Source organism: Siniperca chuatsi, linkage group LG18, assembly GCF_020085105.1.
Source record: "Siniperca chuatsi isolate FFG_IHB_CAS linkage group LG18, ASM2008510v1, whole genome shotgun sequence".
NCBI classification, from domain to species: domain Eukaryota; kingdom Metazoa; phylum Chordata; class Actinopteri; order Centrarchiformes; family Sinipercidae; genus Siniperca; species Siniperca chuatsi.
This window is the reverse complement of record NC_058059.1, coordinates 9,744,141-9,768,073: the sequence shown is the minus strand read 5'-3', so window position 1 is coordinate 9,768,073 and position 23,933 is coordinate 9,744,141. Positions and strand designations below refer to the sequence as shown.

General features: G+C 38.9%; 1 protein-coding gene across 2 annotated transcripts in view; it reads right to left on the bottom strand.

Moving 5' to 3' along the window:
- The window catches only part of dym (dymeclin), a 52,095-nt gene extending 31,555 nt beyond the window's left edge, over positions 1–20,540 (bottom strand). The window contains exons 1-12 of one of the 2 annotated variants that reach the window (XM_044173433.1): positions 20,306–20,540; positions 18,976–19,182; positions 17,182–17,234; positions 16,918–17,011; positions 15,706–15,842; positions 14,521–14,593; positions 11,866–11,991; positions 9,779–9,918; positions 2,310–2,495; positions 2,001–2,179; positions 303–428; positions 59–172 (exon numbers count right to left, since the gene is read on the bottom strand). In XM_044173433.1, the coding sequence (XP_044029368.1) occupies positions 59–172; positions 303–428; positions 2,001–2,179; positions 2,310–2,495; positions 9,779–9,918; positions 11,866–11,991; positions 14,521–14,593; positions 15,706–15,842; positions 16,918–17,011; positions 17,182–17,234; positions 18,976–19,115 (1,368 nt within the window). In that variant the 5' untranslated portion in view covers positions 19,116–19,182; positions 20,306–20,540. Of the gene's footprint in view, positions 1–58; positions 173–302; positions 429–2,000; positions 2,180–2,309; positions 2,496–9,778; positions 9,919–11,865; positions 11,992–13,768; positions 13,939–14,520; positions 14,594–15,705; positions 15,843–16,917; positions 17,012–17,181; positions 17,235–18,975; positions 19,183–20,305 lie in introns of those variants that run through there. The other variant, XM_044173434.1, reaches the window with a different exon arrangement.
- Positions 20,541–23,933: the final 3,393 nt, after the last annotated feature.

The window sequence follows — 23,933 nt, the reverse complement described above, 5'->3', positions numbered from 1 at the left end:
CATAGCTGTTTGCATTGCAAGTGTACAAATTGTGTATGTGGATAAGTGTTAAACTTACCCTTGTCCGGGTCATGTTGAATTGGATGGTGCGGATGACCACCAGGATAAGCAAACTGCCAAGTGAGATCTCTGTCAATGTCCTCTCTGTGTACCATGAGATGTTCTTCAATACCTGCGAGAGGGAGAGAGACATTAGGTACATCAGGAATGATTTACGATTATCCCAGCCATTGCAAGTAATGGAAGGTTGCTGTGGCAATATCTGAAATGTGAACAATGTGTATTAAACTGTGTCTACCCACCACCTCATGGATGGAGCGATTGAAGGCATCGTCCTCTGTTAGGATGAGGAGAATAATGAGTGCCATGTAGACATGATGAGAATTTCTGTCCTCCACGTGGTAAAGGATCTCGAGGATGGGCAAAACCTGAGAGGAAGAGTGCGAGAACCGGAGGAAGGGCTAAGCATGTGTGTAGGTGTTGAAATGTAGGTGAAATGACATTCATTAAATCCTTGTTACAAGATTTCTGACTGAGTGGATCCATCATTTCAGTGTGTGCATTTGTCTGAAGATTAAATTGTCATGTCCATGCTAAACATGTGCACAAACCTTTAGACTGCTGGGGTGTTTAACATTGCCTTTCTTTGAGGAGCAAAACTAAAGGTAGTGTGGACCTTGCTACATGCCACAGCCACAGACCTGCAAAGCAGGTTTTTTTCTCATTTTGGTGCATATGACTGTGGAGTCAGACTTTGTGGAGGTTCTGGCAATTTGTGAGGAAGGCCTTGGATGTACTGTATCACAATCAAACAGCATGAGGGGACAAGTAAACGAGACAATAAAACAGGAAAAGCAGCACTGCAGATGCTAGTTGAGAAGACAATATTTTACATTTACTTTTACGTTCTGAATTATGGCTGCTAAACTATAGGTGTAGGCAGATGTTATATTCAGAAGTATGCAGAACAGATGGTGAATGTTATCTGCTAATGACAATAGTATGCAAAAGATTTTATTCTCAAAATTATACTGTCAGAGTAGAAGCAGTTAGTAGTTAGCATTGGGAGCGATGAACACAAACAGTTGCAGTGTTAGCTCATTAAACTGTCGTGCAGCTGTGCTTTATTGCTCAGCAGAGAAACTGGCTAGACTTATTAGTAATAACACAGAATGGTCATACTGATATAAGATGTAAAGGGATTTAATTGACCCGCAGTTTCAAAATATGATTGTAAATTTAAGTAATTTCCTGCGTATGCTTGGCTGTTGTCATGCATTTATTACCTCCACCATGGAAGTTAAGTTTTCAGTGCAAATACACAAATACATGGGGCAAATACACAACTTATTTTTCCCTTTCGTTAACATTGCGAGTTAGGTCACCTTGCAGATTTACATATCATAGAAGACTGGACTATTGGCCTTGGCGGAGGTCTGCGCTCTCCGAGTGCCCTTCTAGTATTGCAATTAGTTTAGATGCCGTTTACTCAAGTCTCCTTTTAAACCTGGTACAAAGGCTAAACAGATATACACAACTTTAACTCCTACTTCTATCCATTAAGACCAAATGTGTTACAGAGAGGCTCATATGTGACTGTCTAACATACTCATATGTGATACCATCTGACATGCTGAGCTAAAGATTGATTTTCATTCACTAAATGTCTCAGTACATTCACTCAGCTATAAAGAATCACTGGCACTGTCCCATATGGACAGAATAGCACCAGCTGCCACTGCATACCTCCTTGCTGTTTACTGAGCCATAGCATTGGTCCTAGATGAAACGATTTCATGGCCACACTCATGTGTGCAAGGAAGGACTGCATAATGAGTTTTGTTGAGGAGTACCCAATCACACTTTGATTCATTTTTTACAGTGTTCTTTGCTTTTGCTTTGTACTACACAAAAAATGTCAGATTGAGACAGGAATAACAAATGTGCATGCGTACCGCACTGTGTAAATGAACAACTGTATTCATTGCTATCCTACCCACCAGATTGTCCATGTCGGTTCTGGAGAGCATGTATGTCCTCATGTTGGCGTTCTGGTGAAGGAGGGTGTACAGTAGTAGTGTGGCCTGGTCAGAGCGCTGCTGCTCACACAACGCTGTGTACAGACTGTTGAAATTGATCTGGAAAGTGTGAGGTTGCTCCACGGGAAGAGACGATGTGTCTACACGACCAGAGGTGAATATAATCAGAATTATTATTTTATTACATTACTTCAATACACTCTGGTACATGTCATACACATGACCAACTCTCAAATATGTACAATGGATTAAAATAAATAAATATATTACCTTGTGTGTTTCTGAAACAAGTAATAGCCTGGCGGTAGGGGTTGGGCCAGTCAGGCCCATCTGTCAGATTGGATAGAACAAGCAGTAACAGAAGGCTCTGATTGGACAGAGGTAAGGGGTTGTGTTCCTGGTCTATCCCGGTTCTGCTGCCAGCTCCACCCAATGTGAAGACACTCCATAGCCCACCTGAAGACAGATAGACAAATAGTACACAAATAAAAATATACATACACACGTAAACATACATTTATATAAAAAATATTTTTTTAGTGCGTGTTGCATTCAGAGCAATAATTGAGTTATACTCAGTTTTTTATTAAATAAATTAAACATTGGTCTCTACCAACTCATGAGGGAAATGTTTGGCTCATTAGCTGCTAAATACTCCACTATTTTCACTAGCTAGCCTTTTCTCTAAAAGCAGCTACCCACTTTTGCCGAAAACGACGCTATGAAAGCGGTGAGCGTGAACAAAAAAAAACAATGAGCTGAAACGCATGCTGTCGTGGCTGGTAAATATTGAGTATAGCCAGTTTACATACAGGAAAATATTTCATGTCTATCATCTCTAACACATCTCTCCTGGTGTTCTCTGGGTTGGATTTCAGCACAGAGAGTTTAAAGACTGGCCTGAGAACTGCAGCTCTCAGTTTCTGTACAACAGATGGATAATCTGTGCAGGATCCAAAAATGAAGAGCAGACAGGTTGTGTATGTCAAGCTTTTTATAGAAAGCAATAAAGTATTCTCACAACTTGCAGCTCTTCAGCCTTATAACTGACTTACGTTTCATAGGGAGTGCAAAAGAGTATGTGCAGTCAGAATGATGTAATTAAAGCCAAAATGGGCACAATGGAGTCATGCACGATGGTTTGCAGCACCTAAAATTTGAAACATAGACGGCGCCACAGAACAAAGAGAAACAGGAATTACTGGCCAACTGAAGTGGTGTTCGTTTTTCTTGTTGGGGGATGAGAGGGAGCTGAATTTCCTACAGAGCCACTTTAGTGCTGGTGCTTTCAGGCGTCACAAGAAGCACGAGAAGCATGAACACCAAGGTACACAGATGACAGTCTCTGGCTCCTGCACGTCTAGCCACACAGAATGCACGAACCCAGCACTAGTGAGAGACAGTGTGAGTGTGTTGTAGGTCCACACTGATCAAGCTACTGAATTTGAGGAGAAGCCAAATAGATTTGTTGCCATCTGGTGGCGAAGGTTGGAAGAGCAGAACAATTCTCTGACTGAATTTGCAGACGCTCTCACTGCTGTGAGAGTCATCCTGATCCATCCAACTGTGACACACTAAGGTCACCAGTTCACTTGGTTACTGAACCGGGGGAAAAAAGAAGAAGAAGAAGAAAAAAAACCCATTTAAGTGAACAAGGATCCATGTACACTGACAGCTAATACATTAAAAAATTAACTAGGAGGTTATGTCCCAGTGTCTACTCCTTGTACTGGGAAGGAAGGAGACAGAACAAAGGAATAACTTGTGACTGATAAAGACCTTGTGAGTTTGAAACCTATTAAAGTTTTAAACCATTATGCATGACAAGATAATTTTCTTCTTACCCTGCCTGAGTTTCTTTTCAACAACTTCTGATGGTTTACTTTTTTTGTTTTTTTTATTAAAATCCATGGTTTAAATGTTGGTTTGCCTCCAAATTCACTAATGGCTAATAAAGAGCTACTCCAACACTCAGTCTGTGTGTATGAATGTGTATGCAATTCCAGTGAGGAGGAGAATGAATTTGTTTGTATCTGAGCAAAAGGACATCAACAAACTGCAGAAATCCCCAAGAGAGAAATTACATCATTTGCACTGGTCAGTCTGTCTCTCTCCCCACACACGATACTCTTCTTTCCTTCTACTGCTCAGATAGAGAAGTAAGTGTGAGAGTGTGAGAGAAAACAAGATCTAGAGAGAGAGGGGGGCAAGTTGTGACGGAGCCCTGTTCATCTCATCACTGGCACCACAGTGACTAGCCCAACAGTGTCAGAGAGCCCGGTCTGGCAGCCACATTTCCTGCACTCTCACACACACACTCACACACACGCGCACACACACTCGCACGCACACACGCGCGCACGCACACACACTAACAGAGCTCTGTTTTACCTTAGTGGGTGTTGTTTGTTATCCGTCTGGCTTGGTTCCCTCTGCCTGTCTGCCTGCCCACCACATAAACCCAATAATGCTACACTGCTTAGGCTGCTCCGGCCCTGGCCAGCCGCCCAGTGGAAAAAGAGGAGGAGGACATGAAGAGGAGGAAAGGGAAGGGGAAAGTGAGGAAAAGAGAAGGTCACACACGGACACAGAGGCTGGCACGCTGAAATCAGGATCTGGGTTTCAGGACTCGGAGGCTGTGAAGGTATCGTACTGTGAGACATGCAAATGCACCCATAAAGTCTTGCTTTACTTGAGTATAAGCCTGTACCCACAGCAACCTATGAAATTAATCTTTTCATCTTTGAAAACTCTTCATGACCTATAAATCTCTACAGGTCTCCTCACAATATTTACACACTGTAAATGCTTATTAAAATTCATTAAAACAGACCTAATAGACACAGAAATAATACAAAGTTTCTGCAACAGAAGATGAGCTTTTAATGTTTGACTAAGCCTTAGTTTTAGGACAGAAGGCTGTGATGTCCAAATTATAGTCTTACATAATGACCACCCCCATCAGACATGACTGCTGGCACCAAGTCAATTTCTGTATTCAAACAAAAAAATCATCACACAATCAAATATTTGCAGTCTTTCCAAATTTTCTGACGCAGGCTGAAAACCATCTCTTCTTAATCCACATCTGCCCCCTGACATCTATTTCACCCGACCCTGACCCCGTACAAAATCCAGATTCATATCACAGATATCATCAAACACACACGCTCCAGTGAGGCACTTAATGATGCCGCTGTTATTAGACTGTTGACTGGGGAAAATATTATTACTTTACTTTCCTTAAACAGCGCTGCAGTACTTCTTTTCGGTCTGAATTAAGTTGGTGCGTACCCAGTTACTATTTGAGGAATGGTCACTTATTTTTCTGTTACATTAATTCACTCTACGCAGCTGCTAAAAGTCACAATACATTCACATTAACACAAAGGATACATAGTATTACAATAACAGGTAAAGGCTAAATGTATTTGGTCCTATTTCAATACGACATCCACAATAGTAAATAAATCTAGATGATTGTTAGAAATAAGAAACAGAGTAAATAACTGGAATTACACAAAATAATAAAAACTTAATACAGCTCAATTATCTAATAAGCAAATACTGCCTGGAAAATTGCACCTAGTCTACCAAGGGTAAAAAAAACAAGACTATGCAGCTCTGTGAGGCTATAATTTGGCATGGCGGTGCTTTCAGCTAATGGCTAACTTCAACATGCTCCCAATGACAATGCTCACATTCTGATGCTAAGCATGTTTACTTTGTTCACCAAATAGCACTAAACACAACTGAGGCTGATGGGGATGCCATTAGTTTGCAGATATTTAGTTGTAAATCAAAGTATTGGACAACTTCAAATTTTGACCTGATGATGGTGCAAGATGAAAAGTCAGGGGATCACCAAAGTCATTAGGATACATCATCTGGGAACCATTCATTTCATGGCAATTCAAAAGTTTGTCCAATGGCTGTTGAGATATTTCAGGGTGGACTGACACACCAACATTGCCATCAATGGAGCCACGCCACTTACATGGCTAAAAATACCTACATCACCAAAAGAGACCAGATCTCTGTTAAATAGGCAAAACATCTGCTTTTCCATTTCACTTGTGCCACATGCAACATACACTTGAACACCATTGTGAACATCTCAGTGGCCTGTGGAGACACTAGAGAAGGGAGCTGAGATAGGAAATATTTTCTCATAGTTACAGCTGAGAACATACGCTCCAGTGCAGACAGAGATATGAACGTCGGGTGAACAGAGACAGACAGAATGTGCTACTTACTTATTTACTTGCTTGCATAACAGTGAATAAAATGTGACATCAGGGCTTCAGGCCAATGCCTTGGCCAAGCACGCAGATACACAGCAGATACACACACACACACACACACACACACACACACACACACACACACACACACACACACACTCGTGATGGTTAGCCAAAAATGCACATGGGGAAACATGCTGTACAGACAATAAACAAACACACTATTCTGATAATCTCACACAAATCAAAATATATGTTCAAAACACTTCTACCCAAACCAAAACCCTTCTAACATAAACATATACAAAATATGAGAACATTCCACAGACAAATTATCATAATAAAAAGCTAGGGCTAAAACGTTAAATGAATCTTCTGATACCCTTTCCCAGTGTGATCGACAAATTTTCTGTGCTATGCTAATGAGGAACTTACCCACCCACATAGATGTTGACATAAGGTGTCTTTGTTTATGGGGCTGTCACCAGTTGCCAGTGTTACTGTTAGCTTCTTACTATTAGCTTCTCTTCGGCAGCAATATGAAACATGAGGATTGCACAGGATTTATCTTTATGTGTGTCTGCTTGTAGGCAGACGGATGGCTCAACAAGTATTGTGTGTGTGTGTGTGTGTGTGTGTGTGTGTGTGAGTGTGTGAGTGTGTGAGAGAGAGAGAGAGAGAGAGGTTACACAAAACATACAAAAAGTACATGTGAGAAGAGAGGAGAGGAACGTAAAAGTAGAGTAGAGCAGAATAAAGGAGAATCAAGGAGAGGAGAGTAGAGTGGCGTAGAGGAGCAGAGCAGAAAGTTGAGTAGAGCAGATCAAAGGAGAATAGAGGAGAATGGAGGAGGGGAGAGTAAAGTGGAGTGAAGTAGAATAATATAGAGTAGAATGAAGTAGAGTAAAGGAGCGGAAAATTTAGAAGAACAGAATAAAGGAGAATAGAGGATAATGGAGGGGAGGAGAGTTAAGTGGAACGAAGTAGATTAGAGGAGAACTGAGGAGAGTAACAGAGTGGAGTAGAGCAGAATAGAGTAAGTTAGAGTCGAGTCAAATAGAGGACAGTGTAGAAGAGAGGAGAGTAGGGTAAAGTGGAGGAGAGAAGTGTAAAGTTGAGTAGAGCAGAATGGAGCACAGGAGAGTAAAGCAGAGTAGAGGAGCGTAGAATAGTGGAGAGGAGAGGAGGCTAAAAAGTTCTGAGTTGCCAGTCTGGGTGATAATCCCCCCTGCAGACACTCACCCAGACTCAGAGAGCAGAGTGTGTAAAAGCAAGAGAGGAAGAGACATCCGATCGCCTCCAGACATTAAAATGGCGACGGAAGTCAAGCACTGCTTTGCTTTGCCAGTGACCACTATGCGACTGTGTGAAAGTTTTATATACTTTGGTTTTTTATCTGACTTTTTAAATACAGGTAGAGTTTTAGAGGTTTGTATTTTTCTTACAATTCCAGGCAGCCATTGGTTTCCACTCATTTCTGTACGGCATCAAAATACATTAATACACTCAAAACAAATTTTTGTCAAAATTACATTATCGTTGTGGGGTAATGCAATGGCCGCATTACCTCACAACAATAATGTAACTTTGACAAAGATAATGCAGACGTCATGTACAGTGAGATGGATTACACAACTCAAGCACATTTCAGGGGTCAATAATTTATTTTCATGCTGCACATTAATGGAAACCTAATGATTTGTAAGTGATTTGTAGTAAATAGGCTCCTGTGTGCTTCTTTAAAGGGGCATGTCAATGATTTTGTAGTTGAAGGTGCCTGAGACATTCTGACTTTTAATCCTTAGTGTGGGTCGAGCTCCAAAAATGCTGGATCTTACATTTCCCATAATGTAACCAATAGCATCTTTGTTAGACTTTCACTGCCTGGTAAACTTAACACAGGTTTTTCTGCCAGGCTTTCTGCCAAGATAAACCCTTGTTATATCATCAGGGTTATTTTCTCAAACTTGACAAAGCTCCTCCAGAGCCACAGAGGACATTATATAACTGTTCACAGGCGTTAAGATACGAACCATGATTAATAAACTGACCATCACGTGTAAAACTGGTGAAATTCTCCTTCAACTTGCTGAATATTTGGTCATGCTGCAACGTTAAAGATATTCAACTGATATTTACTGTTACCATAGAACAACACCCATGCACACACCCATTTTCAACATTCAAATTAAAATGTACTTGTTTGTGTACTCTGTCAATCCCTAATGACTGTGTGCATATGAGACAGAGAGACGGAGAGACAGAGAAAGAAAACAAGTGTTGTTTCTGAGCTCTGAGTATAAGAGAGCTTGTGTCTTTGTTGGTCAGTGCATGTGTGTATAAGGGAGGCGGCTGCAGACAGACAGGCTCTAGGGGATTACAGACAGGACAGGGCACCATAACTCATCGGGCCGATCACTGGCCACAGACAGACAGGCTGGTTTGAATGCTGATGGTTCACTGATAGGAATCTGCCACCAACAACCGCGGGGGGAAACCCAGCCCTATTCTCACACTCAAACAAACATGCATTCAACACACACACACACACACACAGAGCACATTACCAGTCTAATACAGACATACTCTGTTCATTTTTAACTCATCACTTTCATCCACACTGCCATGGCTGTCGTCAGCATGGCTCACACTTTCATTTCTCAAATTAAACATATTTCTCACTTGTTGGTTCCAAGGAAAAAAGGACAAAACTGACAAACTCAATTCTCTTTTTTTTTACTGTCTCTTCTTTAGTAATTTGACCATCATTCCTATAATTTATGATAACATTTCTACTCAAAGGCCTAATTTTGTCAAATAATAGAAAGAGAAAAGCAAACCATATGGTCAGGAGTTTGACCATATTATCTAAGGCAATTATTCCAAACCTTAAGGGGGTCCAAAAGTAATCTAAGGGGTAGCAAGATGATTAAAAGGATAAGAATAAAGAGCATATATTTATCTTACACAATTTTAGGTACATTTTTTCTGACTTTTCACCATTTTCTTTTTTTTCCTTGTGAAATACTGGATAATTTCACGTCTTCAAAGCCTTTGATTGAACTGCTCACCAATCATGACCGCACTAAGACCATAACCTCTGACGAGGGGTCATAAGTAGACACGGCTTCACTTTAGGGGGTCACAAGCCAAAAAGTTTGGGAACCTTTGATGTAATCCATATGATTTGGAAGAAACCACCTTTTGACTGCATCCAAAATGCCCATTACAGTCATCCAATCCAAAGAAAGTTAAACCAGGATGTAGCCTTGCAAACTTTAATACAAAGTTTAGGTAACCATCTGGGATGTTTCTACTTGCATCCCAACACCTGAGCAATTGTGGTGGTGAGTAAAATGTTATCAGAACCAATACGAATAATTGCCAAAATTATGATCTAGGTTGTATAAAAAAACAAACAAACTGGATTTTCCTTTTGCTCCGCTGTTGTTGTTTCCTTTAGTTTTATTTGTGTGTGGGTGTGTGTACTCGTACTTGCCACCCCAGATGCCAGGCCGTAAAGCAGGCCTCCCTCATCTTTCGGGTCAAAGATGTGGGTTGCTGGAGGTGGACATTTCTCCTGCCTGATGAAGTTATAGAGCAGGGTCTTCACCAGTCGACTGGTTAAAGACAAACTAGAGAAAAGAGAGACAAATGGAAAGAGAAAGAGACAGAAGAGGTTTAAAAAGCCAGCTGGAAACCTTCTTCAGTTCACCATTATGAAGAATGTTAAATATCTAAGAAATTACGATATATATTTACTGTTTGTCTAAGTGTACTTGAAAAGTTACAGGAAATTTTGATTTCAAGGCATACACAGTTTCACATAGATTACAAGACACAAGATTTAGCCAGATAACAAAACAAACACAACAGACATATGTATTACATCAAACATTACAAATAAGCAACTGCAGTGTAATCAGTTTCATTGCTTGCTTTCACAGTCAGTTCCCACAGGTACACAGATCTTAATCAAAAAACCACATCTGGCTTACTGAGGATTAACCTCTAGTTGAATAATCTTTGCCAATAAGAACTCTTCGGTGTTGAATGCAGATGTAAAATGTAAGAGAGCCCTAGCTGTAGTTTTAGCTTTATCTAAATGCTTTAATATTAGGTCAATCTGCATCCTCTGTACTACAATTTTGCTTGTGTGCAAACCATAGACTGTATATTAAGATGAACGACATGACAGCTCACCAAAAGTGAAGCCAAAACATCTAGATCGCCCCCTGGTGGTGGGCGTACCGGGCATATTTTGACTTCACTTTTGTACAGTGGGAGGAAGTGGAAATGCGTCGTCCATCTTTATATATACAGTCTATGGTGCAAACTGATGAGAGTCCCGTTTGCCACCTATAGATGTGGTGAGCTGCTCTTTTTTTTTTCACCCATATTTTTCACCCATATTTTCATCAACACAATGACATGAGTTATTCCCTTTATCAAACCTAGAGAAAAAAAATGTTCAGTTCATTTGCAAACTCTGCCTCATTATCTGCCACTAATACTTTCTGAGTGACAGTTCAGTCATACCATTCATTGTGGAATAAAACACAATGCCCAGACACAGGACTTGTTCTTACATGTACATGCAAGTGTGTGTGAGTGTGAGTGTGTGTACAGCCAGAGAGACGGAGATCCTATTCTCAGTCCACAGGAGTTCATATCAGGCGTCAATTTGAGACTCTACTCTTTCCTCTTCACTTCAGCTCTCTCTTCCAGTGAGTGACATACATGTAATTGGTTGTGTACAATTTCCAATATCGCTGCTTTTCTAGTTACACACAGCCTTGCTTTCTTAACAGACCAAATGGCAAAACCATTTTAGACAGCCTTCTAATCTGTTTTGCCAATATCAGCTACTTGGAGGCCTTTCTTCAGCTCAATGGCAATTAATCCAAAGTGCTCTCGTTTGGCTCTTATGCTGTGAGAGCCCTAAAAGAAAATTACTTCCATTCTCTCTCCACCCATCTAAACTGCACTGCATGACCACATTTTCATTTTTGCATTTTGAAGTTTATAGTTATTATTATCATTTAGAAAAACAGACTCACTGGTTCACTTTCCGTCAGAATCAGACTACAAGGTCAAAGTAGAGACAAACTGTGTTGGTTGACTGGATTTGTTTCTTTTTTGTCCTTTTAGTATCAATTGAATGACACATGAAGACATTGTTTTGAACATGATGAGATTGACTGGAAGCACAGAGAGACGCTAACTGTATCAAAGTCTGGATAGAGGAACAGTAGGATGAATCAGACAGTGATTGGAGGAGATCCAAAATGATCTGGGCCTGTGTTCAAAAAAGTTGTCAACAGATTGTGGACGACCCAGTTACAAGTGAGGCAAGTGAGAGTAACTCATACAGCAGTTGAAATTTTATGAAATTATTTAATTATTAGTGTTTGTTTTTTTGTTTGCATTTTGGACTTCTATTTTTCTGCAAACTTGATTTGGGGTTAAGGTTAGAGTTAATGTCTTGGTTAAAACAATGGCTACATTTAGCCATGTAGTTTCAATAGTTAAAATTACTGTTTGGTGTGGAATACAAACTGAGTGAGTGTGTGTTTTCTTACCATCGTCCCTTCATGATGTGCTGGTAGATTAATCCATCTCGGAGGATGTCTTTGTGGAAGAGCTGATAGGAGAAGAATACCAGAAGCGTGGTCACTGCTTCAAACAGGATGCTATAGGTGATGTCACTACAGGAAAAGACAGACGCATGTAGAGTTAAAGTGAATAAATTATAATTTCTTGTACCACAACTTCACAGGTATAAATGTATGTATAATAAGACAATGTTAGATATGTTAATTGTAGATGTACAATTAGTTTTTAAACTAGTTGTGATGGCACAAAATAATCACGTATGTACACGTTTTAAACTCAGATTTAAGGTGAGCAGGTGAGGAGAAATTTCCCCCTTCAAAAACCTGAATGAAGTAAAAATAAGTAAAGAAAATTTTTGAGTGGAGGGCAGACTTTACCTGTTACATATTCACATACGCACATGGTTTCACCCATACGACCTGACTTAAAACATGGGTCAAAGGTGTTTTCCACTTTTACAGACTCTGCAAATCTCACATAGACAAATTATCACTTGACTGTATGACATAAATGCTACACAAACTTCACATCTTGGGCTTCAACTAATATTTTTATTACTGCTGATTGATTATTTTCCTGATTATTCATTTGGTCTATAAAATGACAAAATAGTGAAAAATGCTTTGTCAAATGCTGTGCTTTGTCAATATTCAGTTTACTATCATAGATGACTAAGATAATCAGAAAATATTCTCATCTGAGAAGCTCGAAATAGGGTTTAAAAGTGTTAAAAATATGATTTCATTAACAATTAATCGGTTATCAAAATTGTTTCCGATACATTTTTCAATGGACTTATCGATTAATTGTTTCAGCTCTACACCTGTCAGTGGAACAATTGCCAGTGACAAAGATTCAGCTAAACACACAGGCTGTAAATGGAAAACAAATATCTTGAATATTAATTTTAACTATACCTCAACTTTATCTTAACCAGTTAGTTAGCTCTCTGTGTCAAGGTTAATAATAAGGATAAGGATAATAATCTTATTATCAGGTTTTTTAGGTTACGGTATAAAAATAAGTCACCTCACACAGCAGCAAAGTCTTTACAATCAGCAATAGGCTTAAATGATATGGCCTAGTCTAAATCTATGGTACTTAATCTCACCATACAGAGTCTAAATTATTAGTTAGAGAAACAGTATGTAACGATATGCGTGGAAAACAACAGGAACTGTGTGTTGAGTATCAATATGCACTGCCTACCAACTGCCTACCTGAAAAAATAATATAAAAACTAATGACATATCTCTTTCTTGTAAAATTAAGCCACAAAAAGGTTTCTCCCAGGGTTACAATCGAAGTACAAAAGTCTGTTATGGATTTGGGGGAACTATACCAAAAGAATGGTAATATTTCCCTCCAAACCAGGAGCACGTACGGAGGAAATGGGCCGACAGCCACAGAGTGGAGGAGGGAAGATAAACAGGTAGAGTCTTGAAGCTTGGAACAATGAATAATGTTGGAATGCTGAACGCATTCACACAAGAGCCAGGGTTTGATGTCCGGAAACAACACATGAGAAGGAGAGAGGAAGAGGAAGAAGGAGAGAGAAAGAGAAAGTAGACTGGTAGTCAGAAAGAGGAGGACGTCAAGAATGACACAGACAAGAGTAAAGAGACGAAAAGTGGAAGATGCTGCGTCAAGGAAATAGCAATTGTCAGTCATGTTTCTGTGAACTTGTTTTGACACTGAAGAGGAGATTCTGTCTACAGACAGGTACATACTGTATCTTTGTCTCTCTGTGACAGACTGAGTGGCAGGCAGGAGATAATTCCACCGTTAATAAGTAAATACATTGAAATATTCACTCATTAAAGCAGTGTGTTAGCGTGCACACCGCCCACAGGGAGTAAAGGCTGATACCATTTTTCAGTCATTATGTTCCCTCCTCTCCCACTCATTGGCACCGCTCCTAATTCAACTTTCATTTCAAGCCTTTTTTCTCTTCTTCCGAAACAACATTTTCTCTCTTTCTTCATTTCTTTTAGTCAAATCCCTTCCTTTTTATTTTCCTTCCTTTGTTCATCATGTTGCCAGCTCAGTGCTCCAGCATGTCAGTGTGGCTGAGGTCTCTGGAAGTGAAACATATGGACATCTGAGCCTAACTTTGTTCCCATAATGGATTTCAGCTTCTCTACGTTAGTGAATCAAGGAGCAAATGAGCAAGTGGAACACGCAAAGAGAGAGTGACACATACAAACTTTTCACAAACTGCTTTTCATTAACTGCTCGATGACTAACATCCTAGACACATTAACAACCAACAAACATGAATAAAAACAAGAAACTAATAGATGGGCTGGCTAAGAAACTGCACAAAAGTCCCGAATACTTGATGGTTTCATGCTAATATTATGCTGATGATATAATGTCAAACAAGTGATCTTGAACTATTAGCATTGTGATTTTAACAAATCGCTGTGAACAGTGAACAACCTGACCGTGTAAAATGTCACTTAACAGTGTTGTATCAGAATCAGTCTTGCATGTCTGACCTTTTCAGTGTATGCAAGACACAACGGGGTGTTTAATTCAAACTCCCTCTCACACTCACACACACACACACACACACACACACACACACACACACACACACAAACAAGGGAGATACTTACAGCAGGGGCACTTCAACAATCAGGTGAACGAGGTTGGACAACAGCTCCTCAAGGAGGTCTTGGCTGCCTGTTTCTACACAAGGGGTTGAGGGAATTATTATATGAGACATATATGGCAGCTCCCTGTTGATCATACTCAGTCTCTCTTTGCTCCCTCCAACTCCCACTGTACCAGTCCCTCTCTCTATCCTTCCCATCGTCCCTTTTTTATGTTCACTGTACAGAGGAATGGCATTTAGGGAAATTAGCTAATTTAAATTAGCTAGTTTCTGCAGGGTTCATCAAGTGAAATTTAAGACTTTTAAAGACATTTTTAACACCACATAGAAGGCAATTAAAGACCTGTTACACAATCATACTGGCCAAAGTATTAAAGTATAATGAAAAACCAGTAGGAACGATGGGGCCTAGAACAGTACTTCCCAGCAGAATAGAACAATAATTCCCAGTTTATATATAAAAATTAAATAAACACAACCTGGAAAATGGATGGATGGATGAACACATTTTAAACGATTCATTCAGCATTTAAGTGCTTGACAAGCTGCTTCCCGCTACTGTAGGTAGCAGTAGTGACAGGGTTTGCTACAGGTCTGATTGTGCTGATAGAAACTCCACAAACTAGGATTGTTGGCACTCGCAATAGCTCCCCTTTTTTGTTAATAGGTGTATAATGTCTCCCAACGGCCCGCAATTAGATACAAAAACATTTGATAACAAACATTACTGCCTACAGCAGGCAAGAGAAAATATTTGACTATTTTTTAATACCTTTAAATTTTTGAGGAAACTGATCTTGAAAACTGTAGTTTTGGATAGGGAGTTTTTCAAGGTTGTCAAGATGGCACCCGTTTGCAGAGTGTTTATTTTGGGACCTAGCTCAGACAGGGCTGGAGTGTGAGGCCAAAAATGATGTGCAGTCAGTAGATGCAGATTCAGATTTTATTAACAGAGTCTCTCTGAGACAGCTGATCCAGGTCAGTAGCCAGGGGTATTTGTGCTCAATTAAAAAGCCAATTTCTTATCTCTCTTTAGGTATGAAGGGAAGTGTTACACATTTGACCCTTGTGGCTATATTGTAATACCTCACAATGTATTAATCTACTGGGAGCCAAACACTTTCTTGGATGTTTTTCACAAGATTTATCAGCAGATGATTAGGATTTTTGTGTAAATTACCCTCACCTCCACAGGAGCCTGGTGCCCTCTCCTGGTAGGAGAACTGCAGGTGCAGCTCTTCTTCACTCATCTCCCTGATGAACACCTTGAGCAGACAGCGAATCATGAACAGTGCGTTGTGGGCCTGCCAGATAAACAGCTGACTGCGGAAGAGAGAGAGAGAAAAAAAGAACACCACATTCAAGGTCAAACATTTAACTGTGACAGAAATAATTGCTATGCAGGGGCTGGCTATGTGCCATGGGTTTATGTCCTAAATTTAACAAGGAAAGCTTGACTGACCGTGTATGTTCTTCAGTAATATGTTGCATCCCCCTGGTGCTTCTAAAATAATGACACTTACCCTTTTATATTGTCTTTTTATATTGCCTTGTGTTTCTTTTATATATTTTCTTAATATCTTACGTAAAGCACTTTGAATTGCCTTGTTGTTGAAAGGCACTATTCAAATAAACTTGCCTTGCCTAACTTCACTAATGGCATTTGAGTTACTGTACATCATATGCATATCCCTCTGTACTATTTAAAATGGTGATGATTGAAATAAAAACGAAAATAGTTTTCTCATAACTGCAATGCAAGCTTCCCTTTGACAACCAAGAAAACAGTGAGTTGCCTTAACCATAGCATATAATAATACACAAGTTGCTCTATATTCACATATGATAGACAAAATTAAGACAAAGTCAGTGAGAAACAAATGAGGAGGAAAACAAGAAATGACTGGAACCATCCAGTGCAAGCCACAATGTTTCACAACCACTAAATGCCAACACAGGGGTGTCTAATCAGTCCCACAAATTGACAATTTGCACATGCCAATTATGTAAGACCCAGATGTAGGCTGGTTTATGGGACAAAATCAGTTCTGAAATGTGAGAAAAATAGATGGGAGTGGGTGGGGAGCGATAACTCCAACCTCTAATGATGTTTAATAGAGAATGAGGAGTTCCCACCCGAGGCATTTGGTGACTTGGGCAGGGTCAATCTCTGTGGAAAGGGAGCTTGGCAGTGAGTGCAGAATAATGCCACATGTGTTGATGGTTATACCTCAGGAGTTTTCTCATGGGAAACCACTAACACTTCAGTGTTTCTCACATATAAAAAATAAAGATTCCCTGACTGCCTGTGATCAAACAATAACTGGCCTGCACTCCCACACAGCGAACACTGACATGCACATGGTCTACCATTACTGACACAGTTCATTGTACTCACTCTTGGCATTCTGTAGAGATTTTCAACTCTTTGGTTCTTCCCAGGAAAATTCTCACAAGAGCACCAAAGTTCCCTGTTCTGGGATTGTTTTCAACTTGGAGGGAAAAAAAGGAGGAGAGAAATTATCAGTATTACATAAGCTACAGAAACTTCCTAATTTGATAGTTCAACAGAAGTTGATATTCATTGTGAAGGTATTGATGACCAGTGAAAAAAACAAAAACAAAACACACATGAAACACATTTATCTCATAGGAAACGTACTGAGGATCTTGGCCAGGGGGATGACAGCCTCTTCCAGCAACTTGGAGTCGCAACTGTTTTAAAGGAAAAACAGGGAAGAAGAGAGTTAGAAAGAAAAGGAGAAGATACCTAAAATATATGCAAGACAAAATGGATCAGAGGACATTATCGCTTGCATCATCTGCTCTCTGTTGTCATGCTTGAAAACTGCAGAATAATCAAACACTAATAACATTCAAATAGTTTGTGTCTGCAGTGACAGGAAATAGAAAGTCAGAGTTATATAAATGCCTAGCAAAGTCTGAATGAGACGTACACAGACATGTTAGGATGTACAGCACAAGTGTTTATAATATTGCTACGACCAATAAATATATTTACTGGTTCATTAGATCATTTGGAGGCATTCATAATCATGTCATATTTCTTTAAGAGTTGGGTAAGCTGTTTGTTCGTCAGCCAGACTGATACATAAAGTATATCCCCCACTTCTTCCTTAAACTAGAGCTGAAACGATTAGTTGACAAACTGATTAGTTGATTGACAGAAAATTAATTTTAAAAAGTAAGGTAAGATGGCCACATTTTTATTATATCAGGAAAGCATAGCCGGATTGGTAAATAAATGCACAAGCTCTGTTAACAACATTACATAGATTGATGAAGGAAATGCCCTTACTAGATGAATATACAACAGTCACAGTCCAGGTGCAAGAGGGAATGCAGTGTCTTTACTTCTCAACACTATTTACAAAGGAACTAAATGTTAACTAGTCGATCTATTCTCAGCCAAGCTGGACAGTAACCTTGTTGGATCATTACTGAGGTGAGCTGTGCAAACATCCTGTCTACAGTTTAATGTCGGATCCTGGGTGGGACTTTCTCACTGGAAAGGTTGTGTGCCAAACGTCTGTTGGTATAACATACTAGGTGCTTGAGGAAAATTGTCAAAAATGGAGGAATTTTCAAGAAGTTGTTAGAGGAGTCACTCATAGTTTGTTGTCCTCTAAATATTTAGACACACCAGCTATACAATTTTGATGAGAAACACTTCCAGGAGATATATTTTCTGCAAAGTCCTCTAAGGTAAACGGTTCAGGAAATTTTGCAACTGTCACTATCAATTTTACCTCCAATTTGTTTCCCTTCCTGGCTGGCATCTTGTTTTGTTTCTGTTGGGCATGTAAGGATTTCGTCTAGAGCTGCAACTAACAGCTATTCTCATAACTGTGATTTTTTTCATTGTCATGTTATATTAAATTAATCAGATTGTTCTTCTGATACATTTAGTCTATAGGCTCTTGGCAGAATGGCCTGGCAATCACAAGTACCCAAAGAACAACAAAACATGTCTTTTTTTAATGTACTTAATTAACAACTTAACAATCAAAAACACCAAAAGCATTGAGTGTGAGAGTTCTAGTAGTTTGGAAGAAAATAATAGTCAGGCTAAAAATCCTTAACACAAGGTCTACTTACTAGCATTCTCCTGAGCTTTCAACTGCATTTTATCTCATCATCATGAGATGCGGCTGAAAGCTTGTCAGTTAGTCAATTTTTTGTCTAAGAAAGTATTCACTTTATAATGACAACAAACTGAGAAAAGCAGGCAAAATTTCTGCATCTGTGAAGCTGCAACCAGGATATGTTTGGTGCTCTGACTTGATACATTCCTGAAATTAAGAATCAGTATTTGCTGGATTTGACAATTTCGGATGGCTAATAGTGCTGCAGTCTGAGAGCATCGTACTGCAACACTGTGGCACATAATTGTACACATGTCTAACAGAACCTTTCTATGTGTGTGTTTGTGTACCTGCTGGTGGGACTGATGAAGGTGAAGGAAATGAGCTGGTTCCAGAAAGGGTCATTCTCTGATATGGACTCCGTGCCCACCAGGGCCTTGAGGCTGGGGTTATCGGAAAGGTCACTGACTTGGCTGGTGTTGGCTCCCATCTCTACTAGCTCCACTCAGCCAGACTCACCACTCTTCACTGCTTTTTCACCAAGCATATGCCAAATCCTGGGGCAGAGGAAAAAATGTAATCTTGGGAGCCATCACAAAGATCAATTATTAACTCAACACACAGCACATCCACCAATTGTTGTTTTTGTTTTTTCATTTACCAGGCACCCAGAGTTTCACTCTCTTAAATACAGGGACCTTAGGTCACCAAAATGGCAAAACAGCCCTTACAAATCCATCTACAGTAGAGAGGCCAGTAGGAGATGTAAGATTCATAATATTACTTATCACTTGTAAACATAATTACAATTCAGATTAAACACCAACAAAGTTTTACTACTCCTTGACAAATGTATCACAAGCAGTAGCACTATTAGGTGCCTTTATTCCATGTTGAAATTTAAGGAGCTGATAAACAATACAAGGCATGCTGCCACTGGAACTCATAATGTGGATCTCTTATCTCCCTATCCATGTATTTAAACTCAAATTCTTGATTTGAGAAATTATAACTAAGCAAAATAGATCTGTCCTCACCAATTCCAATAAATACACTCATGAGAGAGGCCAAGTTCACTACAGGATGACACAGGAGGAACCGGGATTTGTGTTTTGTTTTCTTGAAATGACACACCTTTGACACACAGGTGTAGCCGGCAAGCCAACATTTGCCAAAGTGAAATGGAGCACACTGGAGATAAACCACATAGGAGGATAGTTTGTGCATATATTGCACTAATGGAATGAAAGGCACAAACATTTAAGGGATACACAGTACATGCCACCAAGACATACAAATTCTTTATGTTCTTAATGTCACTGGTGAACACACTATTGTGACCTTGCCAGAGCATAATTTTGTTTCCAGATTCAGTGCGCCATATCATGCGTCTTTAGCTGTATCTGCTCATAATATGACTGTATTTGTATCTGCTGCTTCAGTTAACTAACTTGCATGACGTTAGCTAGCTCATCCTGTTTCAAGTACAAGAAATACTCTGCGCCTCTGCGATTTTGACTTTCAACTCGGTATATTGACCGTCCCAAATTAGCATGAAATCAAAGCTAGGTAAATTACTGATTCATAACCATGTCCGGTTAACTGGAGGTTAATAACTCACTTTCCAAAAAGCAGCTAACGTTCACTGATTGTTTGCTATCAGCTGACCGCTCGGCTTACCTGTCATAAATGCTTCTGGCAGTTTCCGTGGGTCTCTCGACTTCCAGGATCGTTAGGTGGCGACTGTTTTTTACACTAATTAGCCGTTCTGTCCAATTTGTTTATCAAGTGTAACTTACAAAGGCAAATACTTGAAACTGTGTGGAATTTGAGACAATTAAGTTTACTCTACATACTCCTTTCCTCCATGTTTTCCACGTCGCCACCCCTTGCGTAATGACGACATGTGGGGCGTTGATTACGTCTGTGACGTTGCAGATAGAAATAGAGCTAGATCCCAAGTGCCTGATCTAAACTTTAATTTTCTATCTACTTACAAGTTCTTTGAAGTCATTAAAACATTTTGTGACCCCCTCAAGATGTACTCATTTCACACAGGCACTTTTATTATTTTTTATTAATACTGTCTGAATATAATCAATATGAACATCAAGCTGGAAACATGATGAAGCTCCTTCTATGGAAGCAAATAAGAGACATAAGTATTTGAATTTTAACAGCCACTGAATACTTAATATTGAAATTTAAACACCACTGAATTCATAGCATTATGATTTCAATGGTGTGTAACTATTTAGTATTTTACAATGAAAATTTCTATCTAAATGTATTTGTTCTGAATTCACCTCTTTGAAAATAAAATATGAAATGTCTGATTTGCAATTTCAAAAGAGAAATTTGAATATATTTTTTTCAATGTTCATAAATTCTGATCCAAAAATTTAACTTTCAGAATAAAAAAAATAGATTCAGGTTGCTCAGATTCAATTAATCAAATTCAGATCCAAAAATTAAAGTTGAAAACAACAACATCAAGGCTGCAGGTGTCACACGCTAGCCAGCCAGCCAGGCAGCCAGGCACGCTGGCTGGAGTTCTCTCAAGAGACCGGTCTCATAGACAAGTGGCTTTTGTTTCCCTGTTTACAGATGGTTTAAATATCACAACACAAATGTCCATTACAAAATTAACGGGAACCAGTGGTTATCTGCTTATCTGATCTAAATTTGTGAACACTGAGAAAAATCTATTCAAATTCAGATTTTGAAATTGCAAAGAAATGTATATTTTAATTTTCATATTTTAATTTTCAGAACAAATAAATTCAGATACATGGTTTTCAAAGTAAAATATTTCAGTCCTATGAAGTCAGTGGAGTTTAAATGTCAATATTAAGTATTCATTGGCTGTTAAAAATTCAAATACGTATGTCTCTTATTTGCTTCCATACATTTCTTCCCTTTGTGTGTGTGGTGTGTATGTATGCGCCTCATGTAGTCGCCAAAGGTGCTGAGCTCTGCCTTATCATTTAATCTGCTTTGAGTGGTTTGAGTGTGTATCATGTTGAGTAAGAATATCAGAATGTGTTTTGTGTCTTCATTTCTGTGTACAGAAAGTATATAAGGCAACATAATGTACTTAAAGTATCAAAAATAAAAGTCATTGAAGTGGTTGAATTATTATGCAGAATGGCACGTAAATGGCACGTGCCAGTGTTATATAATTATATTATTATTATTAATACAATAACATGTACACTTTAGCATATCATACAAACGTTGTATGTGGATACCCTGTACAGTGTCACTCAAAATCTAACACAACCTGATTACTTTCAATTTGTGACCACTGTACTTGTTAATGCAGTTTTTTCTGTGTTTCGCATATGTAGTAATGACGGTCAACACTGTTCTTATTGATGGTTAAATAGTTCAGTAGTTGGACATCATCAGTTGTCATTTAACTTGTAACACGACTGTGATATAAATTCTGGTGTTTAACTTTATCTAGCCACTGTACACTACATACATGTTTGTTCATGCCCATTTACACCAAATCCTCACCGAACCAGATTCAAAATTCAAAAGTAAATGCATATTATCAGAAAACTAAAGTATCAAAGTACTCATTATGCACAATGATGCCATATATATTGTACCATGCTATAACAGCTTTAATTGATTGTATTTGTTTTGCTGTTACTGTAAGGTGCTCACTGTGAATAGGAGACTTGGTGGAATGGTGCACACTGACACTGAGAAAGCTGTGAATGTAGATTTTTATAAGTTGAAACTCTTAAAGGTTTTATTGTAAAACATAATTTTTGTTTGGATGTTATTGTTAGAGTGACTTTCTAACAAAATCATAATATTGGAGGAGGTAAATTGGTAAAAATTGTAAAAAATAATTGAGTGATGCAACTAATTATTGCATAACATATCTTAACTAAACACTTACAGTAACTTTAAAAAAAAATCAAACTATTTTGGGTCATGACTATAACTTCAATGCCAGGGCAGGTGGTTTTCACGTGAAAAAACACTGTTGCAACAGAACAGTCTTCTCTTTGCATTTTGACACTTTTATTAAATCAGTTGTTACATATTTTTCATCATTAAACAGATTTTGGGGGCAATAGAGTGCCCAATTGCTGCATGATCTTGAGGAATGTGGGAGGAAACCGGAGGACCCGGAGTAAACCCACACCACCAAAGTAGACAACACACAAACTCAGAAAGGCCCAGGTTCGGAAATCGAACCTTTGCCTTCTAGCTGTGAGGTCGCACCACCGAGGTGGCCCTGAGAGCTCAGGTCCTGCCCCACATCTAGGTAACCGAGCAGGAAGTAATTTGGAACTCTATTGAATTTAACAGTAATAATTCTACTTTATGTTCATTATTGAGGTCGTAGTGGGTGGTGGTGTTGTACTGGAGTGCATTATATTCACAGGTGTTTCTAATATTCTGGCCCTCTCATGTATGTAAATGGGGTGGCCAAAATATTCAAAACCCCTCTCAATATAATGCAGTCCAGTTCAACACTACTGCAAACTACAACCTCAATAATAAACATAAAGTATAATTATTACAATTGTGCCCATAGTGACCACGACAATGGATGAACCCTAGTTTTATGTCTAAAAGATGCAGTGATGGCTTTGCCCACAAAGGAGAAGAACCTGCAGATGGCGCTACGATAAATTTTGTGGGATCTTCTTCAGGAAATGTGTGAAATAATCGACAACGGTCCTGTCTATCTTGAAGTCCTCTGAATCTTGCTAAATTTGCACGACATCTGCACTGCCCCACCGATTGCACAGGGCCTTGTAAACGGTCTTAACGGTATAATAGTGTGGTCTTATTCAGACTTAGCATAATCACAATCATAGGTTATAAATCTTATAAAGAGAGAATATGAAAAGATGTGTGAATCCTTACTTGCTACAGCAGCTGTAATATTTTCCACATTAATTTGATTTGCTGCTTCAAATTAATTGCATAGGTAGCTGCCACAATAATATATGTTGAATTAGGTTTCAAGTAATGAAATTATAATAATTAATTGTAATTTTTGTTGCTATATTGGTTAAAAAGCCTCAGATACTCAAAAGATTAAGTAATAATCTTTATTTATTTATTACAGCTAGAGGTGCTTTAGAAAAGCACAATTTCCCCATCACAACTCAGAAATTTGAGAGAGTGAAGTTTATCTACACCCTTCATATTTTCCATGTCACATTTTATATATATCAGGTTCAAATTTTATTTTAAAACGTTGAGTCATAATGCAGGTCAAAATTGTCATGAAACTGCTCAAACAGTTTTCTTTCACATTCGTCATTAAAAATCA